Source organism: Mytilinidion resinicola, assembly GCF_010093595.1.
Source record: "Mytilinidion resinicola strain CBS 304.34 unplaced genomic scaffold BDZ99scaffold_1, whole genome shotgun sequence".
Classification (NCBI taxonomy): domain Eukaryota; kingdom Fungi; phylum Ascomycota; class Dothideomycetes; order Mytilinidiales; family Mytilinidiaceae; genus Mytilinidion; species Mytilinidion resinicola.
The window spans coordinates 189,200-210,450 of NW_022985437.1; the positions used below are offsets into that span (position 1 = coordinate 189,200).

General features: G+C 53.2%; 9 protein-coding genes across 9 annotated transcripts; 7 read left to right on the forward strand and 2 right to left on the reverse strand.

Moving 5' to 3' along the window:
• Positions 1-57: 57 nt before the first annotated feature.
• On the reverse strand, positions 58-2,403 carry BDZ99DRAFT_483920 (glycoside hydrolase; the record flags this gene model as incomplete). Its single annotated transcript, XM_033722614.1, has 7 exons — positions 58-242; positions 297-366; positions 634-1,156; positions 1,257-1,354; positions 1,411-1,580; positions 1,620-1,691; positions 2,193-2,403. The coding sequence occupies 7 exons, from the start codon at positions 2,401-2,403 to the stop codon at positions 58-60; spliced, it is 1,329 nt and encodes a 442-aa protein (XP_033583750.1).
• Positions 2,404-3,408: 1,005 nt separating this feature from the next.
• BDZ99DRAFT_374589 (uncharacterized protein) lies at positions 3,409-4,451 on the reverse strand (the record flags this gene model as incomplete). The annotated part of the gene is made up of 3 exons (XM_033714929.1): positions 3,409-3,700; positions 3,755-3,981; positions 4,020-4,451. 3 exons carry the CDS (start codon positions 4,449-4,451, stop codon positions 3,409-3,411), a joined length of 951 nt encoding a protein of 316 aa, XP_033583751.1.
• A 592-nt stretch (positions 4,452-5,043) lies between these two features.
• On the forward strand, positions 5,044-7,409 carry BDZ99DRAFT_504777 (MFS general substrate transporter). Its single transcript, XM_033724064.1, has 6 exons — positions 5,044-5,447; positions 5,529-5,588; positions 5,646-6,409; positions 6,476-6,852; positions 6,900-7,005; positions 7,070-7,409. Exons 1-6 carry the CDS (start codon positions 5,255-5,257, stop codon positions 7,316-7,318), a joined length of 1,749 nt encoding a protein of 582 aa, XP_033583752.1. The 5' UTR covers positions 5,044-5,254; the 3' UTR covers positions 7,319-7,409.
• Positions 7,410-9,361: 1,952 nt separating this feature from the next.
• BDZ99DRAFT_513063 (uncharacterized protein) lies at positions 9,362-9,697 on the forward strand (the record flags this gene model as incomplete). The annotated part of the gene is made up of 1 exon (XM_033724672.1): positions 9,362-9,697. One exon carries the CDS (start codon positions 9,362-9,364, stop codon positions 9,695-9,697), a length of 336 nt encoding a protein of 111 aa, XP_033583753.1.
• A 26-nt stretch (positions 9,698-9,723) lies between these two features.
• Positions 9,724-10,098, forward strand: BDZ99DRAFT_513064 (uncharacterized protein; the record flags this gene model as incomplete). The annotated part of the gene is made up of 1 exon (XM_033724673.1): positions 9,724-10,098. The coding sequence occupies one exon, from the start codon at positions 9,724-9,726 to the stop codon at positions 10,096-10,098; it is 375 nt and encodes a 124-aa protein (XP_033583754.1).
• Positions 10,099-10,560: 462 nt separating this feature from the next.
• On the forward strand, positions 10,561-12,027 carry BDZ99DRAFT_1496 (uncharacterized protein). The gene has a single exon (XM_033712763.1). It carries the CDS (start codon positions 10,743-10,745, stop codon positions 11,787-11,789), a length of 1,047 nt encoding a protein of 348 aa, XP_033583755.1. The 5' UTR covers positions 10,561-10,742; the 3' UTR covers positions 11,790-12,027.
• Positions 12,028-12,265: 238 nt separating this feature from the next.
• BDZ99DRAFT_469888 (uncharacterized protein) lies at positions 12,266-15,215 on the forward strand (the record flags this gene model as incomplete). Its single annotated transcript, XM_033721596.1, has 4 exons — positions 12,266-12,376; positions 12,678-12,791; positions 13,077-13,172; positions 13,269-15,215. The coding sequence occupies 4 exons, from the start codon at positions 12,266-12,268 to the stop codon at positions 15,213-15,215; spliced, it is 2,268 nt and encodes a 755-aa protein (XP_033583756.1).
• A 1,940-nt stretch (positions 15,216-17,155) lies between these two features.
• Positions 17,156-17,863, forward strand: BDZ99DRAFT_492749 (uncharacterized protein; the record flags this gene model as incomplete). Its single annotated transcript, XM_033723185.1, has 4 exons — positions 17,156-17,180; positions 17,218-17,249; positions 17,300-17,348; positions 17,398-17,863. The coding sequence occupies 4 exons, from the start codon at positions 17,156-17,158 to the stop codon at positions 17,721-17,723; spliced, it is 432 nt and encodes a 143-aa protein (XP_033583757.1). The 3' UTR covers positions 17,724-17,863.
• Positions 17,864-19,097: 1,234 nt separating this feature from the next.
• Positions 19,098-20,741, forward strand: BDZ99DRAFT_504780 (uncharacterized protein; the record flags this gene model as incomplete). The annotated part of the gene is made up of 6 exons (XM_033724065.1): positions 19,098-19,104; positions 19,169-19,396; positions 19,456-19,609; positions 19,642-19,684; positions 19,744-19,849; positions 20,032-20,741. The coding sequence occupies 6 exons, from the start codon at positions 19,098-19,100 to the stop codon at positions 20,739-20,741; spliced, it is 1,248 nt and encodes a 415-aa protein (XP_033583758.1).
• Between the last annotated feature and the right edge of the window lie 510 nt (positions 20,742-21,251).

The following is a 21,251-nucleotide window of genomic DNA, read 5'->3' on the forward strand; positions in this document are numbered from 1 at the left end:
CCTATTTGGCCTACGAATCTCCTACTACAGATTTCGAAGAGAAAGAATGCCATCTGGCTAGACAGGCGTCAAATTAAACAGATAACTCTCGCCTTCGTCCAATACCACACTCAGACCTCCACTCGCGCTCCCCAGATCTTGCTTCTGCCAAATATCCTTCACGTTGTATGTCCCAATCAGGCCGAGATCCTCGTAAGAGGCCGTCACATTCTGGGTCCCACTGCGGCTCGTACCAAACCCGCCTTGGCCCCAATCAAGCCCCTAATTGACTAACACGACGACAGCTTGGCCAGTACTCGCAGCAGGCCCATCAACCCATGCTTGTAGCTGCTTTGCGTCCGAACCACCAGTTTCAGGGTTCCTAGGCTGCCACGAGGGGCATGGAAAAGGTGGCACACTAATTCTAGAACAAGCTGTCTTGTGTGTACACCTGTCTGCCACTGCCCAGGGTGCTTCAATACATTTTCAGAAATCTAAAGAAGACAAATGCTCTTCGCCTTGGGCTATGTGGGAATTTGTTGAAGCACTCCATGCAGTGGCGGACAGCTGTACACATAGGCAGAGTACTTGATGAGTGTGCCACTTTTTTCGTGCCTAGCGTGACTGCATAGAGAACATTGCAGCGAGTCCCACTATCCCTAGCGCGTCTGAGTCTGTGAGCAACGTACGCCCCAGATCGTCTAGGTTCGTGAGGTCAGAGCCAACGGTAAGGTTTGCAGCAGCGCCAAACCAGTGCGTAGCAATCGTCTGCCTCTGTGCATCAGAGACACTGCTGACGCTGGCAGCATTGCCAATGAGTAAGTTATCCCAGTCCGGGTAAATAGTCAGTGTATTACTGTCGCCTTTGACGACGCCAGAGATGAAATCGCGGTAGTTGTCAATGGCTCTTTGGACAGTGGCCCACTTTACAAAAGTCGACGAGCCGCTTTCGTTGATGTCCTGATCCGTACGCATGCTGTCGGCATTGCCTGCCCAGGTCGCGGAATACTCGCTGCTCCGAACCGGCTTCCAGGAGATATCGAGGCGCACCTCGCGGCCAGAATTCTGGATCGCTTTAAGGAAAGCTATCACTGAGCCGCTGCTATCCGCTGGAAGGTTTGCACCGTTGTCTGGAGATCCTGGAGTGATGTAGTCCAATTTGACGAGATCAACGCCCCTGCTGCGTGTTAGTAGATGATACAAGAACAAATAGGCTAACCCTGAGTAGAGATACTTACCACTTAGCAAACAGCTTAACAACAGAGTCGTGCTACTACTGCGTCCTATCTTTCGCGAAATCAAAATCACACCGCGCGAACCTGTTATTATTTCCACTCATAGTATCATTGATCTTAATACTCGTCCCCTTAATCGTCTTCTCTGCGTCGTTCCAAAATGCTCCAGGCAGTACGTAGACGCCGACTTTCAGACCCTTATATGGAGGTGGTCTGCCAACGCCGGTAAGTAGAACTTGCTAGGGTCGAATATTATGCGTCCGTGTTCATCGCCATGATCGCCGACGCTCCAGCCGGAGTTTAGAGTGCAGTATTCGTGACCCGAATCAAGAACGGGCAGCTCATCACATTGCGTGATGACCTCGGCTTGGTCGAATCAAAAAGATGGGGTTGTAGCTGGGTTACTTTGGACAGCGTAGGAGTTCCAACCTCGTGGAGGAGAGGTGAACCCATTTGGTGTTGATCCAGTCTTGATGACTTGAGTGGGGTGTCGGCGTAGGTGAGTGATACAAGGAGAGTTTTTGGGATAGCAAGGAGGCCGGTGTTGGAAAAGGAGTAGATCATCTTGCAGAGTGCGTGTATAAAGATCTAGAGAGTTGGAAATGCGATAGGAATTGTGATCTACGAAGAGGAAATCTTTTCGAGGATCATTTACCTTCAAAAGGCAAGACGAACGTTGTGAAGTGTGAATCTATGGGTAGTGTCAAGACCTAGTAAGCCTCGCTGGCGCCATCAATGATCACACGTCTAATTTTCAAGTGGATGCTATAACGAGTTGAAACATATCCCAAGATTTTAAGCAAGGTTATACGGTTGAGGCTGGCGAAATCGTCGGGAGAGGCTGAGCACGCTAGCCTAAATTTATCGGCTTCTCATCATGTCATCATGAAGCTGGCGTTATGTTAATGTAGTTAGGAAGTATTTTCGGCGCCTCACGGATCTTGCTGCTTCAAGAAGCTGGACAATAGTACCACCTACCATGTCTGGTATAGACTACGTATTGAGGTACGTGGGAGGTATTTCTAAGCGTTTCAGCCTTAAAGAACAATAGGTGGATCTCTAGGAAGCTTGACTGAATTAAGCCTCGTGATACCCCGCATTCTGCGTCTTTCTCGTATGAAAGATCATGGATAACAACTAGATCCCGTTCGAGGAGCTCTTTCATGGATATCATCGATCCCTTAAGCATTAAAATTTACAGTGCCTCGTCACCGATTCGTGTATGTACAATTGTCTGCTACTTCTAAGGGCCTCCAACCTAGTTTCGAGGTTGTTTTGTTTCTGCAGCTTCAGCGGAGATATCGAGGTTCTGAGAAGTGTTAGATGGATGTGTATACGATCTTATGCTCCAGTGCTACGACCTCACCTCCAGGCACTCGTTCACATCGTGACTAGACCTAGCTTTTGACTCCTGTTTGGATGGTACGATGATTGGCGTCAAGATAACGGACTGCCTTCAAGGCGTTCATGCCGGCCTTGAGCACTCTTCAACCGCTTAGAATATCCGGTGCGCACGATATGCCCACTTCGAGGATCGTTTCTAGCCTGCTTAGTCAATTTAGAGAATCAAGCCAAAACTCCGCATTCGACCATGTATCCAAGTAGGTATAGTCTCCATCAAGGGGAACTTGTTGACTCATTACGGGTATGTCCGTAGAAATAGTCGTCCCAAGCGATTGCTGAGGCTGTTGGTCCTGCACTGTTGCCTTATCGATAGAAGCCCGGAACGACACTCTAATAGCCTCCCACTGGTCCAGGAGCCTCGCAAAATAGTGAGGCTCTCCCTGTGGCGTGTTTGTCCACTGCAGAATCGCCCGAGTACGAGAGCAGAGCTGATCCAAAGAGCTCTCGAATTTGATCATCCGGGACACAGAGTCTTCGGTGAAGGTGTTGGAATAGAGAACATGCGTGATGCGGCTCCCGAGCTTGATGATGTAGTCAAGCTGCCTCCACTTGAATGCAGTCCATTGACTCATGTCACTAGTAGTGAGAGACATGATGGTAGTCATATATCTGCGTACGGCGGTTAAGCAGTCAAAGAGGATGGCGACTCGGGTCATTGAGATAGGTTGACCTTGTAAGCTTCCGTATAGCCCGACTTCGTGAGTGTATGCATCTATGAGGTTGTGCCAGACGCATAGTTCGTCTATTGTCCAGTCAGCTCAACAATGCTCGTCTTTTCGGGGTTGGAGTGTTACTGACAGTGATCCATTAATTCATGAGGCAACTTGGACTTCCAGTTCTTGAGTTGCCGCTCGATAGCACCAACGAGGAGCTTTATCTTCTCGTCGTTCGTCGTATCTCCAGTACCCCAGTCTCCATGGTGGAGATTGTCATACACTTGCTCGTTGATATACACCAGTCGAACGAAGTGAACCAGAATCTTGTCAGAGGGGTACGGTGATTCTTCTGCCAATGAGACTGCGCATTGCTCCATGTATTCGGTATATTGCAAAGGATTTCCTTTGCGAAAAAGGATAGCAGATCTGCATGAGTTAGCCATATCTCGTGCGCAGATGAACGACAATATAGTTATGTACAGAGTGCAAGCAAGATATGTTCCGATGAGTGCGCGTTGTGCCTCGCGCTTCCAAAACTCCGATAACCCGCCAGATATCGACGGATGAGCCACGCCGACGATGGCATCATGTTGACTCGAACATTGAGGCTTCTTATGCAAACCAAGCTCAACTACAAGGTTTGCTGCTAATGACGCCAGCCTGAAGCCTTGCTGGGATGGCTGAGGTGTGAAGAAGTGGTACCTTGACTCGATTAGATGGTATCGAGTGAGCAATTAGAGTCAACTTGCCAGCTCAGGTACACTAAAAGCCCTTGAAGAAGGTCCATGGACTTTTCGCCCTTGACAAAGAAACGCTCGCCCATGTCCTTCAAGAACTCTTGTTCGAGTTTGGTTTGGTCAGTCCGGTGCCTCCAGCGCGTAACAACAATAATGGCAAGCAGAAGGAATGGTCTCTCCTGACGAAAGACTTGAACATCCATCGGATCTGGGATCTGTACACACGCGAAGCTTCCGCCTATAGAGCGGTAGTAGGCTAACGACTCTAGGAGCAGTTCCTGGGAAACGGAATGGATAGATTCACGTGACGTGTCATCGGAAGTTTCCGATGACTGTGATGCCGCAACAGAGAGACGCGCTGACGAAATCGGCGTTGGGTGTGAGATGTTCGGCGTGTCCAGAGCAGCAATTCCTGGTGCCGCTGTTGCGAGAATTCCCATGATGCTGGTGAGGCTCTGCTCAAGCTGATCCATCCTATTGCGTATGTGCCGAGTCTGGCGTTTGGGACGGCGGGACTCTGGTATAAAACATTCGGTATTGTATTGATGGCATCTAGCTACCCGGTCAGAGGCCTAGTAGGCGAAAATACAATCCTGTCGTCCGAACCTTTGGCAAACATTGCTGCCTTCCCTTGGCAGACAGCGAATCTTCTTGGACTTGCATTCTGAACATGCTTGACCCCGTCTTTCTCTGGTACGGGCTACGCTTCGCTCTTCCGACATGTTGGATGAAGGGCATACTCGAGTTGATAGTGTGTATGGAGTTAAACATGCGGTCGAATATCGCATCATTTCTTGGGACCCGGAACTCGGCTACCACCCGGCGCCGAACAGGCAGAACTAGCCGTAGATGCTATCTTGGCGATATAGGAGCCAGGGGCTAGCCATTCACAGTGCAACACCATTGGTATTGTGCACGTGAGGGGTAAATGTTAGAGCCCGATTTCCGAGAATTTCACAAGGCTTCATGCAACACTTGCTTGAAACATAGATAGGCGCGGGGTCACGCACGCTTATTGGAGTTTGCCTGGCTGGGTGGCCGCGGCTAAGGAAGCCAGGTCGCTGGATCTGTCAATGATGGCTACCATGGACATGGGCTCGCTCTTAAAGCCTCTTGTCTCCGGCGGTTCGTGGCGATTCTATCTCCTCTTCGTTGGCCTCGAAACCGGGTTCCAAATACCGTTTCTCTTAGATAAACCTTTCCTTTTCTCTCTCTACTACGTCTAATTCTCCGATCGAGCCACATGTCTCCGTCTAACGCCGAGAGCGCTAGCCTTCGCATCCGCGAAGGTTCCCTGGACGAAGCTATCAAGCCCAGTCGGCAGAGCGAAACAAGGTCGAATTCGGATACCGACAGCATACGAAATGACGAACCTGGAAATGGATACGAGGTAGAAAAGAAAGACTACGCTGATGTAGCTGAAAAAGCCGATGATGGTGAACGCATGCCTTCGAAGTCCCTGTCGTCGTACACTTTGAAGACATACCCATGGCGACCACACGCCACCGATTTCCAAGCCCTTGTGGACTATAGCTACAAAGGAAGCGGTACTACAGAAGATCCATACATTGTTACATGTGAGTCTGCACCCAAACACTATCCTATCAATTCTTGCGAATACTAAACTCAAATAGGGCTGAACGACGACCCGGAGAACCCCAAGCAGTGGAGTCCGGTTCGACAGTGGACAATCCTCGTCCTGGTAGCCGTCCTATCTCTCTGTGTGTCTCTGGCGTCGTCTACATATACTGGAGCCCTGGCTCAGGTGATGGAAGAGTTTCATTGCAGCGAAGAAGTTGCTCTCCTTGGCCTCTCACTGATGATGATTGGCTACGCTTTCGGACCACTCCTCTGGGCCCCCCTGTCTGAAACCTACGGACGCAGGAAGATCATCTTTCCAACCTTCGCAGTGTACGTATTCTGGAGTTCTGTCTGTGTAGCCTCACAGAACATCCAGACACTGCTCGTTTTCCGGATGCTTGCTGGCCTCTTTGGCGCTAGCACCATGGTCATTCCTGGCGGGATTGTAGCAGACGTATTTCCGGCGGAGACTCGTGGGGCTGCCCTCGTCTTGTTTACTGCTACTCCATTTCTGGGCCCATCTTTAGGTCCAATCGTTGGTGGCTTTCTTGCCGACAGCGGTGGGTGGAGATGGGTGCTGGCTCTCCTGGCTATTTTCGCAGCAGTCGTTACCGTCATTGGATTCATTTTCATTCCGGAAACATTTGGCCCTGTACTGCTAAGGGATCGAGCGAAGAGGTTGTCTGAGGTTTCCGGAAATGTATACCTCACTGCCATGGATGCAGAGCGTGTCGTAAGCGTCGGCCAAGTCCTTCGAACCGCGCTATTGCGGCCCTGGGTTCTGCTGTTCCGAGAGCCCATCGTGATGATTCTGACCGTGAGTCTGCACCCAAGCACTATCTAATCAATTCTGGCGAATACTAAACTCATGTGATTTGAATAGATATATATGTCGGTCATTTACGGGACTCTTTATCTATTATTCGCGGCCTACCCCATCGTCTTCCAACAAGGCCGCGGCTGGAGTGAAGGCATCGGCGGGCTCGCCTTTCTAGGAGTCTTTGCAGGGATGATGATAGGTGTCGCTATTGGTTACTGGGACAACGAACGATACAAGAAGCTGCATACTCTCCATGGAGGCTTCGCACCTCCAGAAACGCGTCTTCCGCCGGTGATATATGGTGGAATTTCGATTATTGTCGGTATCACTTGGTTCGCGGCTACCAACGCGCCAGGTGTTCACTGGGCATCCAGTATTTGCGCCGGAGCACCATTTGGAGCAGGGTTCGTCTTAGTCGTCGTGTGCAACACTAATTATTTGTAAGGAAGTCCCCAACCAACCTCGAGGAAATTCTGATGTAAAATAGGATCGACTCTTATGTGATTTACGCTGCTTCCGTTTTAGCGGCAAATAGTGTGATAAGGTCTCTATTCGGCTGTGTCTTTCCGTTGTTTGGAAAGGCCATGTTTGAGGTATGTTAGACTTAGTGACGTACACAAAGACGGCTTTGACTCTCACTTGCTGACTCGATCGTAGAACCTAGGTATACACTGGGGCTCTGCCGTGCCTGGCTTCATCGCGCTTGCTTGCTTCCCTTTCCCCATCCTCTTCTACATCTACGGGGCCAAGATTCGAGCCAAATGCAAGTATGCAGCCGAGGCAGCAAGAGTGCTTGACCAGATGAAGTCGAATCTCGAGCGCCAGCATACGACTGAGAGGAGGATATCGGTTGAGAGCGCTGGCCTAAGCTTTTCCGAAGAGCCTGAGAATAAGAAGGGGCCTTGAGCTTGTCTGAAGTGGATACTAAAGAAGTGTGTTAGAGGACTGACCTTATTAGAACTGGAATAGACAAAAGTAGTACATTCCCGCTGCGGAGTTATGATAGATTGATTGCCGATATCAGCCTTGACTCTTGTGAGGACCGAGGCCGAAGAACAGATAGCTAAGTGTTGACAAGACGTGGCGTGAGAAAGGGAGGCCTCGCGACGTGGAGGAACGACGACTAGCCCAGAGGAAGCGTAACCCTGGACACATGACCGTACGTGACCTCCACAAACTCAAATTAGTAAGTGCAGAGCATGAGTGAAGACACGAAAGCAAAGTGATCGCAAGCATGCGATGGCTCATTTGATTCAGGTGCTCATTTGGTCTTGCTCCTTACAATCATTTGAGCACTCTAGGTATTGCATGCCGCGATAGGGCTCGGCGAGAGCCAAGGCCAATGAATCTCAGATCGTGCAGAGTATCCGGGGAATGTGTCATCAGCGAGCCGTCCTGCCAACGCTTTGGCCCAATGTCGGAGTTGCTAGAAGATTCGTTGCTGGATCGTGATCCGTCATGCAAGGGATGAGGTATTCGGCCATCCCGAACAGAATGGATGTCACGATTTGCAGCACTGATCGACGCAGGCTGAAGTTAACAGTGATGGCCGTGACCTGATACAAGCGAGAAAATCGCGCAACCAGATCGAAGTTCGGCTCCAGGAATGGGGCCTGCACTGAAACATAGTCGACAAAGGGCCTGGCAATATCGCTTCAACTTAAGATGCGGCAATGCGGAGACGACCGTGCTGAGGGGCTGAATGAGGCATCTTTCGAATGGATCCAGGCTCCAAGTCCGTGGCTGTCTTGGGAAGAAAGAACCGATGATGTTCAAGCGGGCCTGTACAGTGCCTTACGATAGGTGTACCATAGGTGTACCGCAGATGTACCACCTTGCTACTCTCAGGGGTACCTCAACACACTTTCAGGTTCTCAAGAGGGATGGAGTCGATTATTCCGAGGAACTAATCACATTGTTGAGCCCACTCATGCCGAGGCGTCTATAATTCTGCTCGTAGAAGCTAGAGAAGTAGGTCATGACGATGCCCCCCGATCTGCTTCGACTTGGCATTACAGGGTCGCAGATGTAGATCACGTGATCAGAAGACGAAGATTGAGATTTTACGAGACATGACTGAACCTTGCTGATTTCTAGACATGAAATTAAACTTTCGATGAATGCAAAAAGGACTGGATCGTGAAAGCGGTGGGAGAGGGCGGCCGGTCGTCGGAAATGTCGGGTGAGTCATGCTGGCTGGCCTTGACAGCGGCTGCAGGAGGCCATGCACGGCGACGTGGACGCATGCAGCTGTTGATCGTGAAACGGCAAACCTGGAGTGTCAGTTGATCGATTGGCGGTGACGATGCGGCCGTGAGCGGCCAGAGAAGAAGCTTGATATGCGGACAGAGGAGAGGTTTTGGACCCGTCGCCTACCGTCGGGCGACACAGCGACGGCGGGCTCACCTGACTTGGAAAGCACCCTTGCGCAGCTGAGGGCATGAATTCATGCACGATGCTCCAAGCTTCCAGAAAGCTTCCAATGGCGAGGGTGTCGCCACAGCCGAGTGGAGCGAGCACCGACGAAGGCACGGAAGGACACCGACAACAGGATTCGGCGACCCCAGACTGGCATTTGGGTGAGGCGCAGTCTGTGCGGATGGATTGTCCCGAGTCACAGGGAGGGCCACATTTGGGCTCGCTGCAGATTTTGAAACCTCGACGCCATGGATAGCTATCGATACCACCCAGATGGCGCACTCGATAGGCACCAGGCAAATCCGGGGTCGCGCACAGTCGCGTCGCTGCACAAGAGCACGCCCAATCGACGGAACTGCAAGGAAAGGAGAGAGCCACATTGAAACGGCCGCAAGCGCGAGGCCGGGTCTTCTCTCCGAACATCGCAGCCTTCAACCTCCTTGCCAGGCCCAGTCTTCGCACGGGGTCGCGTGTGTCCGGCAGCTTCCAGACATGTGGACGTGACGGCAGCGGACAAGAATAGATTCGGCGATGGCGAGTCACGTGTCGCTACCGAGCGCTGGTCCCGGGCCGGTGAAGACGCAACTCGCTACCTCGCCTGCGGCCCTCGGCGTCGCCTACGCCACAGCGCTGGAAGGGTCCCGAGTGCTGCACCGCCTCATGCGCGCCGTCGATCATGTCGAAACATCGCATCCACGACGCGGCCTCCGGTTGAAACACATGCCAGAGCTGCCCGTCGTCATGGCTGCCCGCCAGCTTTGGATGGCGCGACTCTGCGGTGCTTCAGTACGCGCCGAGACAGATGCGACATCGCGGCCCATCAAGGGCCTCTGGTGGCAGTCGTCGTCGAATCCAGCAGCCCAATGAGACCGGGCAGCAGGGATGCGATCAAGATGCGCCATGCCGGGGGGACGCTTTCATCTTCGCCCGAACAACGTCAGCCTACCAACCGACTATCGTCCCCTGCTCAACACCACTCCCTTCCACCGCCCGCTGCCCACACGAGGCCCACCAGCGCCCAGCCGACCACAGTCTCCTTCCTCGCCGGCCGTCCCGAAGCAGAGTCTGCGCCGTCTGCATCTCCATCGGGGAGGGCCAAATCGAAGTTCCCACTCTTCTGGAATCCCAGATCACCGCGCAGACAGACGCGAGAGACCCAACCACGGCCAGCGCTCCGCCAGCTGCTTCGTCTGCGGCGTGTATCTGCCGGCTCGCCTGATGTCAAGCCGTGCTGCGGGGACGGGGAGAGCGTGAGCGGCCCGCTCTGAAGCTTGCTGGAGGCTGCTGCTGCCACGGCAGGTCGAGCCTCGCCCTCAGCGCCGCCGTGAGCCCTTCGACTCGGCCTGCCCTGCTTGCTTCCGTGGCAGCCGGTCCAGCTGCAGCCTCACGCCGTCATCTCCGTGGTGCGAGAGGGCCTTGGAAGAAGGCCGGACTGGAGCGCGGAGAGGCAGCGAGTCGCAATTTCTGGCAGCGCAGCACGGGCGAACCAGGCGTGCAGGCTGGCGTGCCTCTCGCGAGGCCGGGCGCGGTCAGCTTGGACGTCGTCCAGGCGTGCATATGCACCTCCGATTAAACAAGTAAGTTCCAAAAGGTTGAATGCGCGGTGCACAGCCCGTTGGGGCTACCTGCAGTAGCTGACTTGGGTTTGCCGAGTGGGTGGCCACTTCGGCCTGCTCCACCCACTGCTCTTTATATCCCGACCACCCCACTGCTAGCCACGCTGCCCTCACCTCTCACCCTCCTCTTCCGCCCCCTCATTCGTCCGTCTCCTTCTTCTCTCTCACACAAGGCGTGCAACCGTAATTCCTGTATTGGACCGCCTGAGACTTCGTTTTACTCTCTTTTGTTTGTCGTCGTTGTTACCACCGCCCATAATCGTCGCATACATCACATATCTCGCCGCGTTGCCGCCATGCCTATCCAGCTGCTACCCGCCTCCGCGGCTGCCTTTGCGCCGCGCTCAGCCCCGACCATCGTCCTCAACAACAAGGTGGAGCCGTGGCTAACGCAGACGCTGAAGCGCACCAACCGAGTCAAGCGCCCGCTCAATAGCGTGCCCCAGCACTATCGATGTCTCACAGAGACCCTCTCCGGCTCCGGTGCCATCTGGACGCTGTGCTCCATCATGCTGCCAAAGGCGCCCGATGCCGAGCTGCGCAAGGACCATAACCCATTGATTGAGGCCATGTTCAACTACCAGCTCATCCACATCGAGGCCTACGTCGTACACGTCGACATGGTGTCGCAGCATGAGGTTGCATTCAAGCTCACCCCCGAGACCATTGAGGCCCTCATCGAGTACCACAAGGACATCTACTCCGTCGACGTGTCGGCGAGCACCTGGAATTGGGCCGAGAAGGAGGCCCAGCTGAAGAAGTTGCAGGAGGAGTTTGTGCAGGCCGCCAACCGCTTCGTGTTTCGAACAGGCTCCCGCGCATTGGAGGGAATGGAGGAGGATGGTGCCGGAGAATTGCTAGATGGCAGGGGAGAGGACGTCAAGAACTCCATCATGGGACTGTTCCTCCCGCTCCTTCCTCCTCCACCCAGGATCGTCGATGTCGTCAGGCCCGCGCCGCTTCTCCCAAGCTCCCCCGGAGGCGTTAACTGGTGGCAACCAACCCAGCATGTCCCACCGCCTCACCCAGCCCCGGTTGAGTCTTGGAGGGTGCTGCCGTCGACACCAAGCCCGACGATCGCGACCTGCTCCGAGCAGCAGCAGACTTTCTGGACCACCGTGGGCTTCAACGATATTCAGTTGCCGTCGCCGACGCCGTCGTTCAGCCAGCCTTTCTACACCTCGAGCCACTATCACAGCCCTCCTATGGCGACTGCTCCCATCCCGAATCTCCCTCTGCCCAGTGTTCTCGCGCAGCAATGCGGGTCGAGCGCTATGCACACGGGCTACAGCGGGTTCGGATGGGGCAATGAGTTCGCACCGCAGTATGCCGCCTTCACGTAGGCGCCTACAGCAGCGCTCAGACGTCAAACCTTAACCGGAGCTGTGATGAGCTCGTGGCTTCACTTCTGCTCCCCCCTTTACCGCGACCAGGCCCCTGCGCAGAGCCTTACGACGCCCTACACGAGACGAGATATGCGATGTTGCACGAAGTGATGTCTATCGAACATCCACAATACAGCATGGGCCGGAGTTTCATCGATTTAGCGACTGCTTTACTCTCTTCTCTCGTACAAATTTCCTTGGATATCCGTGTTTAGTACTGTCTGTTTTTTAGCGAGCGTGTTTTGGATTCCCTTTGTGGTTGTTTTGCATCACACCGGCTGGACCAGCCCTTTCCTTGCTGTTCTGCATCTCTGGGAGGCTTGCATGTCGCGCATTTTAAAGACGGGTACAGCCTCACGGCTACGGGGCGGGCACACTCGGTTCGTTTATTGTTTTTCCTTGTCGTTACGAACGGCGTTGCACATGGAACGAGCATGGCATGCCACTCGACCTTGTCTGCACGCCGGTTCTTGTCTTCCCGGACTGGCATTGAGTGCCAGCAGGACACGCTGGGAGGCACGGCAACAACAGCATGTGCTCATCTGGTATGTCGCACTATGTTATCTTGCGCACTGGGAATGGGAGGAGGCGGATACAGCCCAGGTCGAGTCGTGGTTCGCCTGTGGCGCATGGCTCTCGGAGACTGTCTCTTCTGCTTGCGGGAGAACAGCGCTGAAGTACCTCTGGCTGTAGTCACATTCCTCCCAAACACTCTGCGCGGGACTGTAGGCTCATCTCCTACTCTCCGGGACTGGTCCCGGGGACGCTCTCCATGGATGGAGAGAACCAGATGCTGGACAGAAGCTAGCTTCTCATACATGCTAAATCTAATAAAACAAATGGAAGAGATTGACCACAAGCTACTTTTACGTTGCCCGTCTGAGTGATAACCCCAATCCTCGTAGTGATGATACACATCTACGCGCGTTGCGAGGTCGTGAAACGGCAATGGCAGCCGGGGTGAGTTGGAACCTCAGTCCCCACCAGCGCTGACTCGCGAACGGCCAATTGCTGCAGCGGAATGTTGGTGTTTGCAGGCCGGAAGCAGCAGCTCGGCGGACGATGCGCCTCTAAAACGAGAGTTGCTGGGTCTCACGACGGGTTGTGTCCTTTGTCGCTGCCTGAGGTTCCTGCCCTGCTGCCGTGATCTCTTCTCCGCCAGGCCGCCGCTTTGTGTCGTCCTCCGCCCAGTCCCCAGACCTCCGCCCATCAACACCATGCTGCCTTATCGCATCACCATCGCAGTACCTCCGCCATCCCCCCTCGCATGACCGCATCGACGACGCCTGCCTGACCCGAGCGATGCCACCCGCAAACTCGAGAGCCATCAGTCCCATCGCAGTACGTATTCCGCTATCCGCCACCTCTCCGCTGCCTGCCCGCCCGCAGCTTCATCCTCCGCGATTGAGCCTCAGTTGACCTGTCCGTCTTGCGTAGGAATCTGCGTCGCGCGCTGCCACCCCTCCGTCGTATCTGGTGGCGCTGCGTGAGTTGGAGAGCCCCGTCTCCAGCTCCGTCCTCAACCTCGCGGCCACACTAACCACCCAGGCCGAAGACGACGCCGACGCCGAGAACGTGCGGTTCCTGCGGTCGCCCCTGGATCCCCAAGACGAATGGCGGACGGAGAATGCGCGGGAGCGGTTGCGGCGGACTTCGGAGGAGCAGAGCGACGATAGAGAGCGCCACGACAGATTCCGCCGCGTCATGAGCCGGCTGAGTCGACAACACGAACCTCCAGCCTACGGCGACCGCATACCGAGCCAGAACAACCTGTACGACTGGTCCCCCGCAAACGAAGCAGACGGCGACGAGGAGCTAGAACAGCTGTTGCAAGAGCTGGGCCAGCGGCAGCCAAGCACCCACCCCGACATACTGCGCGAGCTGGCTCGCTCGCAGTTGGATGCTGAGCGGGAGTCACGGCGCGCATATTCGTCGAGGCTCCTGAGCTCTAACCAGCCGTCTCAGACGTCAGAGAGCTCGCTAAGGTCTGCAGCAATCTTGCAGTCTGTTCGAAGACACCCCAGGTTCTCAGCCCGCACGCGAGACTATATGCATCGGTACATTTCTGACAGAGACTCTGCGGATAGGGCGACGCAGGATGGCGAATCGAGAGATCGCCGGAGCCCCTCCCGCTCCGCCACGACCAGCACGGGTTTGGGAGAGCGCAGCCGTTACGAAGCCAGCCGCCACGCATGGCAGGCGCAGCAGCAGTTACAGCGGTCGGACCGGGACCGAGCCATCGTGGACCGGAGCCTAGAAAGATATCGTGTGGCGCGAAGAGACTACCGCCGCGAGTATCTCGAGAACCCTTCGAGTTGCCCCGCCTCCTCATCTCCACGGCTGGAACAGACTATCAAGTACCTCTCCCGGCTTCGATCTTCCAACTCTTACGAAGACAGCCTCGGGTTCGCTGTGGATGGCGGCTTTGTGAGCAAGGACTTCTTTGGCGATGATCACGAGGACTTCGTTTTGGACACCAGCACCATCTTTCCACCTGCTGAGACGTCCTGGTTGGCACCGGGAGCGGTCCTCTCTGGATCGCAGCATGCTACCAATGTGACTTCAACTGTGACTCCGGCTGCCGCCGTCAGGGGGGATTCAATATATCGCTCTCGGAATACCGATTCTGCAGCTCCTATGCTTTTCGACGGCGCACGTCCATCGCTAAGCCATAACTACATACCGCCATATCGCCGGTCCGGTGAAGTGGTAACAACTTCCTCTCCCCAACAGGATCGCTGGCCCGTCAAAGTCACAATACACGCTGTAGATTACGACACCATGAGCTTATCTGCAACTATGGAAGCATACAACGTTCCGTCACACCCACAAACCTTTGTCGGCATGCTCAGCAGTGCCAACAACTCTGCCTCCTCTGATAACCCCACTCCAATACGAACATCGAGCATAACTACCTATCTAGAAGGCGAGATTCTCGACTTCCGAACCCACACCTTTCTAACCGAATCCTTTAAATCAAGCCCTTTAATCGACGCTACATACTGGAGGAAACTGCCACCCTTCTCCAATCTCACGGACGACGAATTAGTCCACAAGCTCGTCTCGCAGCGATGGATGGAGCAACTTAGCCAAGAATGGATCCTCATGCGATGGAAAGAACGATGCTTCGTGAAGAACACACGCGCGTTCAACTCTGCCAGCTCCACGCCCACAGACTTGCACCCGCGGAATTTCCTCAACCCCGAAGACGATGTCACTGAGGATGGCTGCGGACTCACCATCTCGGGTTTCTACTACGTCTGCCTCCGGCGCAGCGATGGTGCTGTGGAAGGCTTGTATTATGACCCACAGACCTCGCCGTATCAGCACCTTAAGCTCGTGCCAGTGAGCGGGGGGGTGTTTCCGAAATGGCAGTTTAGGTAGCCCGGGCCTCCCCCCCGCACATCTCACCAGTCCGAAATTGGCCACAGAAAGAGCTTGGAGAAGGACCTTATCTCCAACATTTGCACCTCCATGCTCTCAGCGTACTTAAAAGACCCCTGACTTCCCAGTCACCTCTTCGAGCGCCCCTTCAACCATCCTCCTAAAAGAGAAAGCGTGCAATCAATGCACGCTGTCGTTGCTTCAATGCAACATCTGCCTTCTCATCCCTCATGAACCTCGTCCTGGATCTCACTCCCCTGCATATTCTCTGGCCTTCTTGCGGGTTTCCCTCCCTCATTGGGTTTGGTCATTGGGGGGCCGGTAGGCGTTTGCATACTATATACATAGTCTGACTCTTAGGTCATGGTGGTTGACCTGTCCTATGAAGCGTGGAATGAATGATGTATCGGTATCCTTATTTGCTTGTCTGTTTGTGTTTCGATGGGTGTGGAACGGTGGAGTCGTTTCATGTCCGACGTTCGTTGTGAGGCACGCCTAGCGGCACGCAGTGAGTACGCTGTGTCTATTGAAACGCATTTCGCGCGGTTCGATATGTGAGTTTGAGTAAGAAAAGGCGTGAACTGTCCCCGAACTGACTCCCCGCGCGGCTGCGTCAAACCAAAACTCGTTTCACGCGGTTGATTCTGTAAGAACTTGCAGCCAGCCAACCTAAATCTTGCGCGGGTGTGCTTCAGTCACTCTTTTTTGCCTAAGGATCTTTCTAGCGATAGTCTGATTTCCAGCCCGTTGCTTCTGTGCTAAAAGAGAACTATCACGTGGTGTACCCCTTCAGGTAGGTACACGTCGTGTCTACCAAAATTCTATCATGCGGTTGATTCTGTAAAAACTTGCAACAAATCAACCCGTTTCCTTGCACGGTGGGGCTTCAGCTACTTGTCTTTGCCCTAAGAATCTTTCTCTCAATGGCCTGATTTACAGCCCGTTGCTTCTGTAACAGAAAGCAACCACGTGGCGTATACCCTCCAGGTGCACGTCGTGCCTATCAAAGTTCTATCACGTGGTCGACTCCGTAAGAACTTGCAACAAATCAACCCGTTTCTTGCACGGCAGCGCTTCAGCTACCTACTCTCCTCCGCGTCAGAAATTTTGAAAACACATCGTAATTTGGAGCGTGTCGCTTTAGGGACTGAAAAAGAATCCACGTCGCGTACCCCTCCGCGTCCATCCAAAATCCATCTACGCGGTCAAATCGGGAAGATTTTGTACCAAAATGCCGCTCGGGGAGGCCCCCTCCACGGCTATCAAATTTCCTTGAACGCGGTTAGAACTGTGCGTATCTGCAACAGGGACCATTGCGTTAATCGAGCGCTTCAGCGGCCAAGTTGGGGTTTGCTGACGGCGATTTGCGCTTCGATGCGTTCGTTTGCGCATGGTTTGGATGATAGGACGCGCTGTGGGTGTTTGCGTCTGTCAGAATTGATCTCATGAGGTTGGATTCGATGCTTTGAGGAATAAAAGGGGCGGAAGTGTCTGGGCTGTGTTGTTTGGGTACCTCCGCATCGAGTACGAGATTTGAGAGGATAGATGAAGCGCTGGCGGATGAAATAAATCTTGACGCTTGCGTCAAAGCCTATGGGGCTGGGGCCTAGAGGTTTGGTTGTACGCCGCTGCCGATACCGTTAAGCTTACATATCGTAGCGGTGGAGAAAGGCCTGGGATGAGAGGCGTTTTGGAGATTGTTGGATCTGGATATGCAAAGGGAGGGTGGTTCTGAGTGCAGAGGGGCGTGATGAGGGGATGCGAAGCATGGCTAGCAGGGCTATAAAATCCCCGCCTCACACGCTCCACCAGCTCTAGACAACCAACAAGAAACACCCACAAACCGGAGCAGCTCAACAGCACTAAAGTTCGCACTTACCAGAGCCTCGGACAATCAATCAGGCTTGTTCTATTAGAGCAATCGCCTACAGCAAGCAATGATGGTAACAATTAGTAGCAATCAGGGTGAATCATATATGTATATAATGTCCGGTTCCATCAGTGTTCAGACGCTACGGCCTGAAAATCTACAAGGTAAGCTTGTCCACTGGAAATTCTGTGTACTAGCTGCTAACAATGCATAGCGTCCCCCAACCTACTCAATCCAGCTACATTCTCTCATTCAGTCACCAGGTATGAACACTCCCCAAGCGGACCCACTTATTATCTCACATCTTCTTAGTCCACTATGTCGACCCAACAAACACAGGGTGCTGCGGGCAAGGCCCAGCGGGTCAGGCCTCAGGTGGTCAGCCCGGAGGCGGAGCAGGCTCAGGCGGAGCTGGTTCGGGCCAGGAAGGTGCGGGCAAAGGTGGCGGTGCGGCTAAAGGTGCTGGGAAGGGCCTTGACGACGACCCCAAAAACTCCCCAAGTCGTCATACAAAAGAGCCTACATTTCCGGCTTCAAGGTGCGCGACCTGGGGGTGCGGCATTGTCGTCCAGAGCGGTTATGTCTGCCCCAATTGCGGTGCCGAAAACCCAGTAAAACCAAGGAAACCTTCGAAGTAGCAGCAGCTCAATAGTCTGAAGGTTCAACCCTCTTTCTGTAATCGGCTTCACTACACTGCAGCCAGACAAGCCCCTTCAAGAGCATAGCGATAGTGTAGTTCGGTTCCCTATTCTAAGCCACAATTAAATGAGATTCTAATCCACTCCTGCGCCACATTATATTTCTAGTGAACGATTGACGTGTACACCGACATCTCACTGCTCTGGCTCCACTCTTGCTCGCTCAACACCACCGTAAGGAGTGCCCTAGCGAACATGTATTCAATTAGTCAAAAGGTAGTCTAATATCCACACTGATGAACTTTACAACGTATTTGGAATCTCTAAAGCATAACCGAGGCACCCAGGCAGTTGCAAGGTGTGCCTAAACATATTTTGGTACGTATCTTCTCGGGGCCCCAGCTCGGTCAAAGATGGTGAACACTCTTCAAGTGCCCCATTCGCCGTTATTTTACCGCACCTACGCACTCGGCAAGCCATTGTCGACGCTGTATTCTTCTTATTAACCGCCTTCTGCTCATGCGCAGGCTGTTCGTCACCGACCCCAACAACTTCCACGATCCACGCACTCAGATCTTACCACTCCGAGTCGACCCTGATAGGGACTCTCTCCCTTCAGCGAAGTGCAAGACACATATGTGCATGAACAAAAAGGACGTGCAAGGAGGCTACAAATGCCCCGTTTATGGGGTACGTACTTCAGTGAACTCATCGAGAGCTTCAGTCTCCGGAAGAGGCAGGTATTGCTTATGGTCGGGTTCACTGCGGTCACGCTGTTCTATTACCATGGTGATAGTGGTTGTCTGGTCGTGTCATCGACTATGAACTCTTCTGTATTTGAATCGTTTTCCATTTCACTACAGGGTCTCGTCATTGATACGTGTACACTGCTGTACCACTGCGTATGGTACTCCAACATGTTTATCAAAATCTGGAGGTCTAGACAGTACAGCCAAGTGTCTACTTCCGTTAGTCACTGTTTGAGGTGTTTCGGCAAGCTTACTGGATTTCAAAGTTTAAAAATGCATCGAGGAACTTCGATGAGCGGCAGACAAGTGTGTACGGATATGTGCTGAGTTATTAATGCGAATAAGCTTGTGCCTATGTCTATTTCCGCCTCCCCACAACATTATCAAGCAGTTGGAGTAACGTGACAAGCATGCCTATGGTGAAAATCACCTGCCCTCCACCAAGGTTTATAAATACGAATAATACTTCTTGTCGATATATCAACGGTGAAAGAAATAATATGAATACTGGTGACATTATTGGGGTCCTGATGCTGTTTTTTGAATATAAAACACGTCGTGCGCCTTCTTCCACCTCCCCCTTCTCCAACACCACCCACCTCCAACACCACCTTGCTTCTTCATCATGACTGGTGAGTTTGATTTTAGTGACTTCCATGGAAATAAGCTGAAATTCACTAGGAACAAAAACTTCAGCTGCCGGCTTCCGCTGGAACGTCTTCTCCAGCCTTCCCGAGGGAATGACTCTGCGCTCTCGCGCTGAAGCGGCCCTTGAAGGCACGAATTGGGACGCCTTGCTCGAGTACGCATCCAAACTCCGCGATGGCACCGAATGCAAACTGCTGCCGGACATCGGTATGGGCGCTAACAACATGGTTCGCGTCATCGAGTTCAACTACGGCAAACGCTGGGCTGCTCGAGTTCGTATGCCTATGTCAGGAGCAATGGTAGCATCTCGATGAAGTGGACCGACGGCAAGGAAGTCTATGACGAGGAGGTCGCCTTTCTCAACTTCATTCGCGAATCTTCCAACGTTCCCGTGCCCATGACCTATGCTCACGAAACCGCTGATACGGTTGGAGTTCATGCCCCTTTCATTCTCATGGAGTGCGTGGAAGGCAACGTAGGAACAGACATGTTCGATGACGAGGCGTTTGCGGGATTCCCAGACGAGCGAAAGACGCTTTCTTCGACAGCATTGCCGACGTTCACGTAAGTATATCTATTCCATTAAAGAGTAGACACAAAGGCTAATATTACTCGAACTGTAGGTCGAGCTATCAACTGTCTTGCTGCCCAAGATCGGCTGTGTGGTCGGCAAGAACGAGGATGGTACCTACATCCAAGGACCAATCTGGCAGCTGGATGCACCCCCTAGTGCGTAAGAACTAGTGTATTTGATACTGTACTAGAACGCTACTGCTACGCTGCTGCTACGCTCCTGTCACTTCTCCTTGTTTCACCATGTTCCACTCCTACCGTCTTCCAACTATATAGCCACTCGCTAGAACCTCAATACAACTCATGTCTCCCTCACTGATTCTCCCTTCCTACGCCAGCTACCACAATCCCTGGCATTGGCGGCCCTTTTGATATGGCAATCGAGTTCTTCCAAGCCTGGTCGAAGAACACGCCGTTCGGCAATGGCAACCATATTCCTCATCTGTTGGCCATGGGCGGGTTGGTGGCACAGATGCCCGCGTCAATTGAAGCATTCCGAGCAGCCATCATAGAACTAGCTGGCAAGATATCGGTCTGCGACAAAGGTTCGTTCCCAATCTGGCACAACGATTGCGGTAACAACAACATTATCATGGACGACAACTTCCGTGTGCTGGGCGTCGTTGACTGGGAAATGGCCTATGCTGCGCCCTGGGAAGTTTTCGGAGATTATCCACTGTTCGTTGGGGGCATTCCTCGGGCGATGGATGCACCGTGGGTCTGGGATGAGCAAGGCAACCCTCTCGATGAACGGAGCAAGCTCTGCGCAAAGCATGAGAAACAATATCTTGCTGCTGTCATCCGAGCGGAAGAAAAGCGAGGACTGACCTTGGAGAACCATATGCATCTTCTGTCTGCAGCGCTCCAAGACACCAAGAGACATGCACTGGCAAAAGCAATGTGGCTTTTCGAAGGGGGCAAACAGGGGTTTTACCACTTGGTCACTGAAGAACTCGCTCAGAGTCTTCTAAAGGACCATGAGGTCAGCGACGTCAAAGAAGATGTTACCACCGCATCGTCCAGTGGCACCTCCCCGAGCACGATTTAGAGCAAGAGGAAGACCCTCGGAGCTATCGTCAACGACCAAGCTACCATTGCGAGGGACACTGGAGACCGGGAGACCTGTAAGTCTAAGACTCCCCAGCTCACGACCAGCCACAGCGAAGAGAATACTCCATCTTCCGGTACCGATTGAACCGGGCCCTAGTCCAATCATTCTACATCATACTGAAGTTCGAGGCGTCTTTCAACCGGTTATAGATACCCTCGAGGCCTGACACTCTCCATGGCGGTACGCCTTGGATAGGTTTGGATAGAACTCAATGACACTGACCTCAGAATTGACCCTCATCTCGATGAATGATTGTGCATGTCTTTAAGGCTAAATTGCCCAGTCGAAATTTAGAGATTTGTTCTGCTACGGTGAATGATATTGGTCTAGAAGTGACGTAGTGACCTCATCTTCTCGGAATGAGGATTGGGGATAATGTGACGGCCTCGAAGGTTTTGGGACAGGAGGGTGGGTTTGAGAATGCATACGAAGTGAATGCGAGAAGTG

What these genes read in the sequence shown, in the direction of transcription:
- BDZ99DRAFT_1496 (XM_033712763.1), top strand. Translation starts at nt 10,743, where the DNA reads ATGCCTATCCAGCTGCTACCCGCCTCCGCGGCTGCCTTTGCGCCGCGC.
- BDZ99DRAFT_504777 (XM_033724064.1), top strand. Translation starts at nt 5,255, where the DNA reads ATGTCTCCGTCTAACGCCGAGAGCGCTAGCCTTCGCATCCGCGAAGGT. An exon ending in AGATCCATACATTGTTACAT is followed by an intron (nt 5,589 to 5,645) that starts GTGAGTCTGCAC and finishes AAACTCAAATAG; the next exon opens with GGCTGAACGACGACCCGGAG. An exon ending in CCATCGTGATGATTCTGACC is followed by an intron (nt 6,410 to 6,475) that starts GTGAGTCTGCAC and finishes TGATTTGAATAG; the next exon opens with ATATATATGTCGGTCATTTA.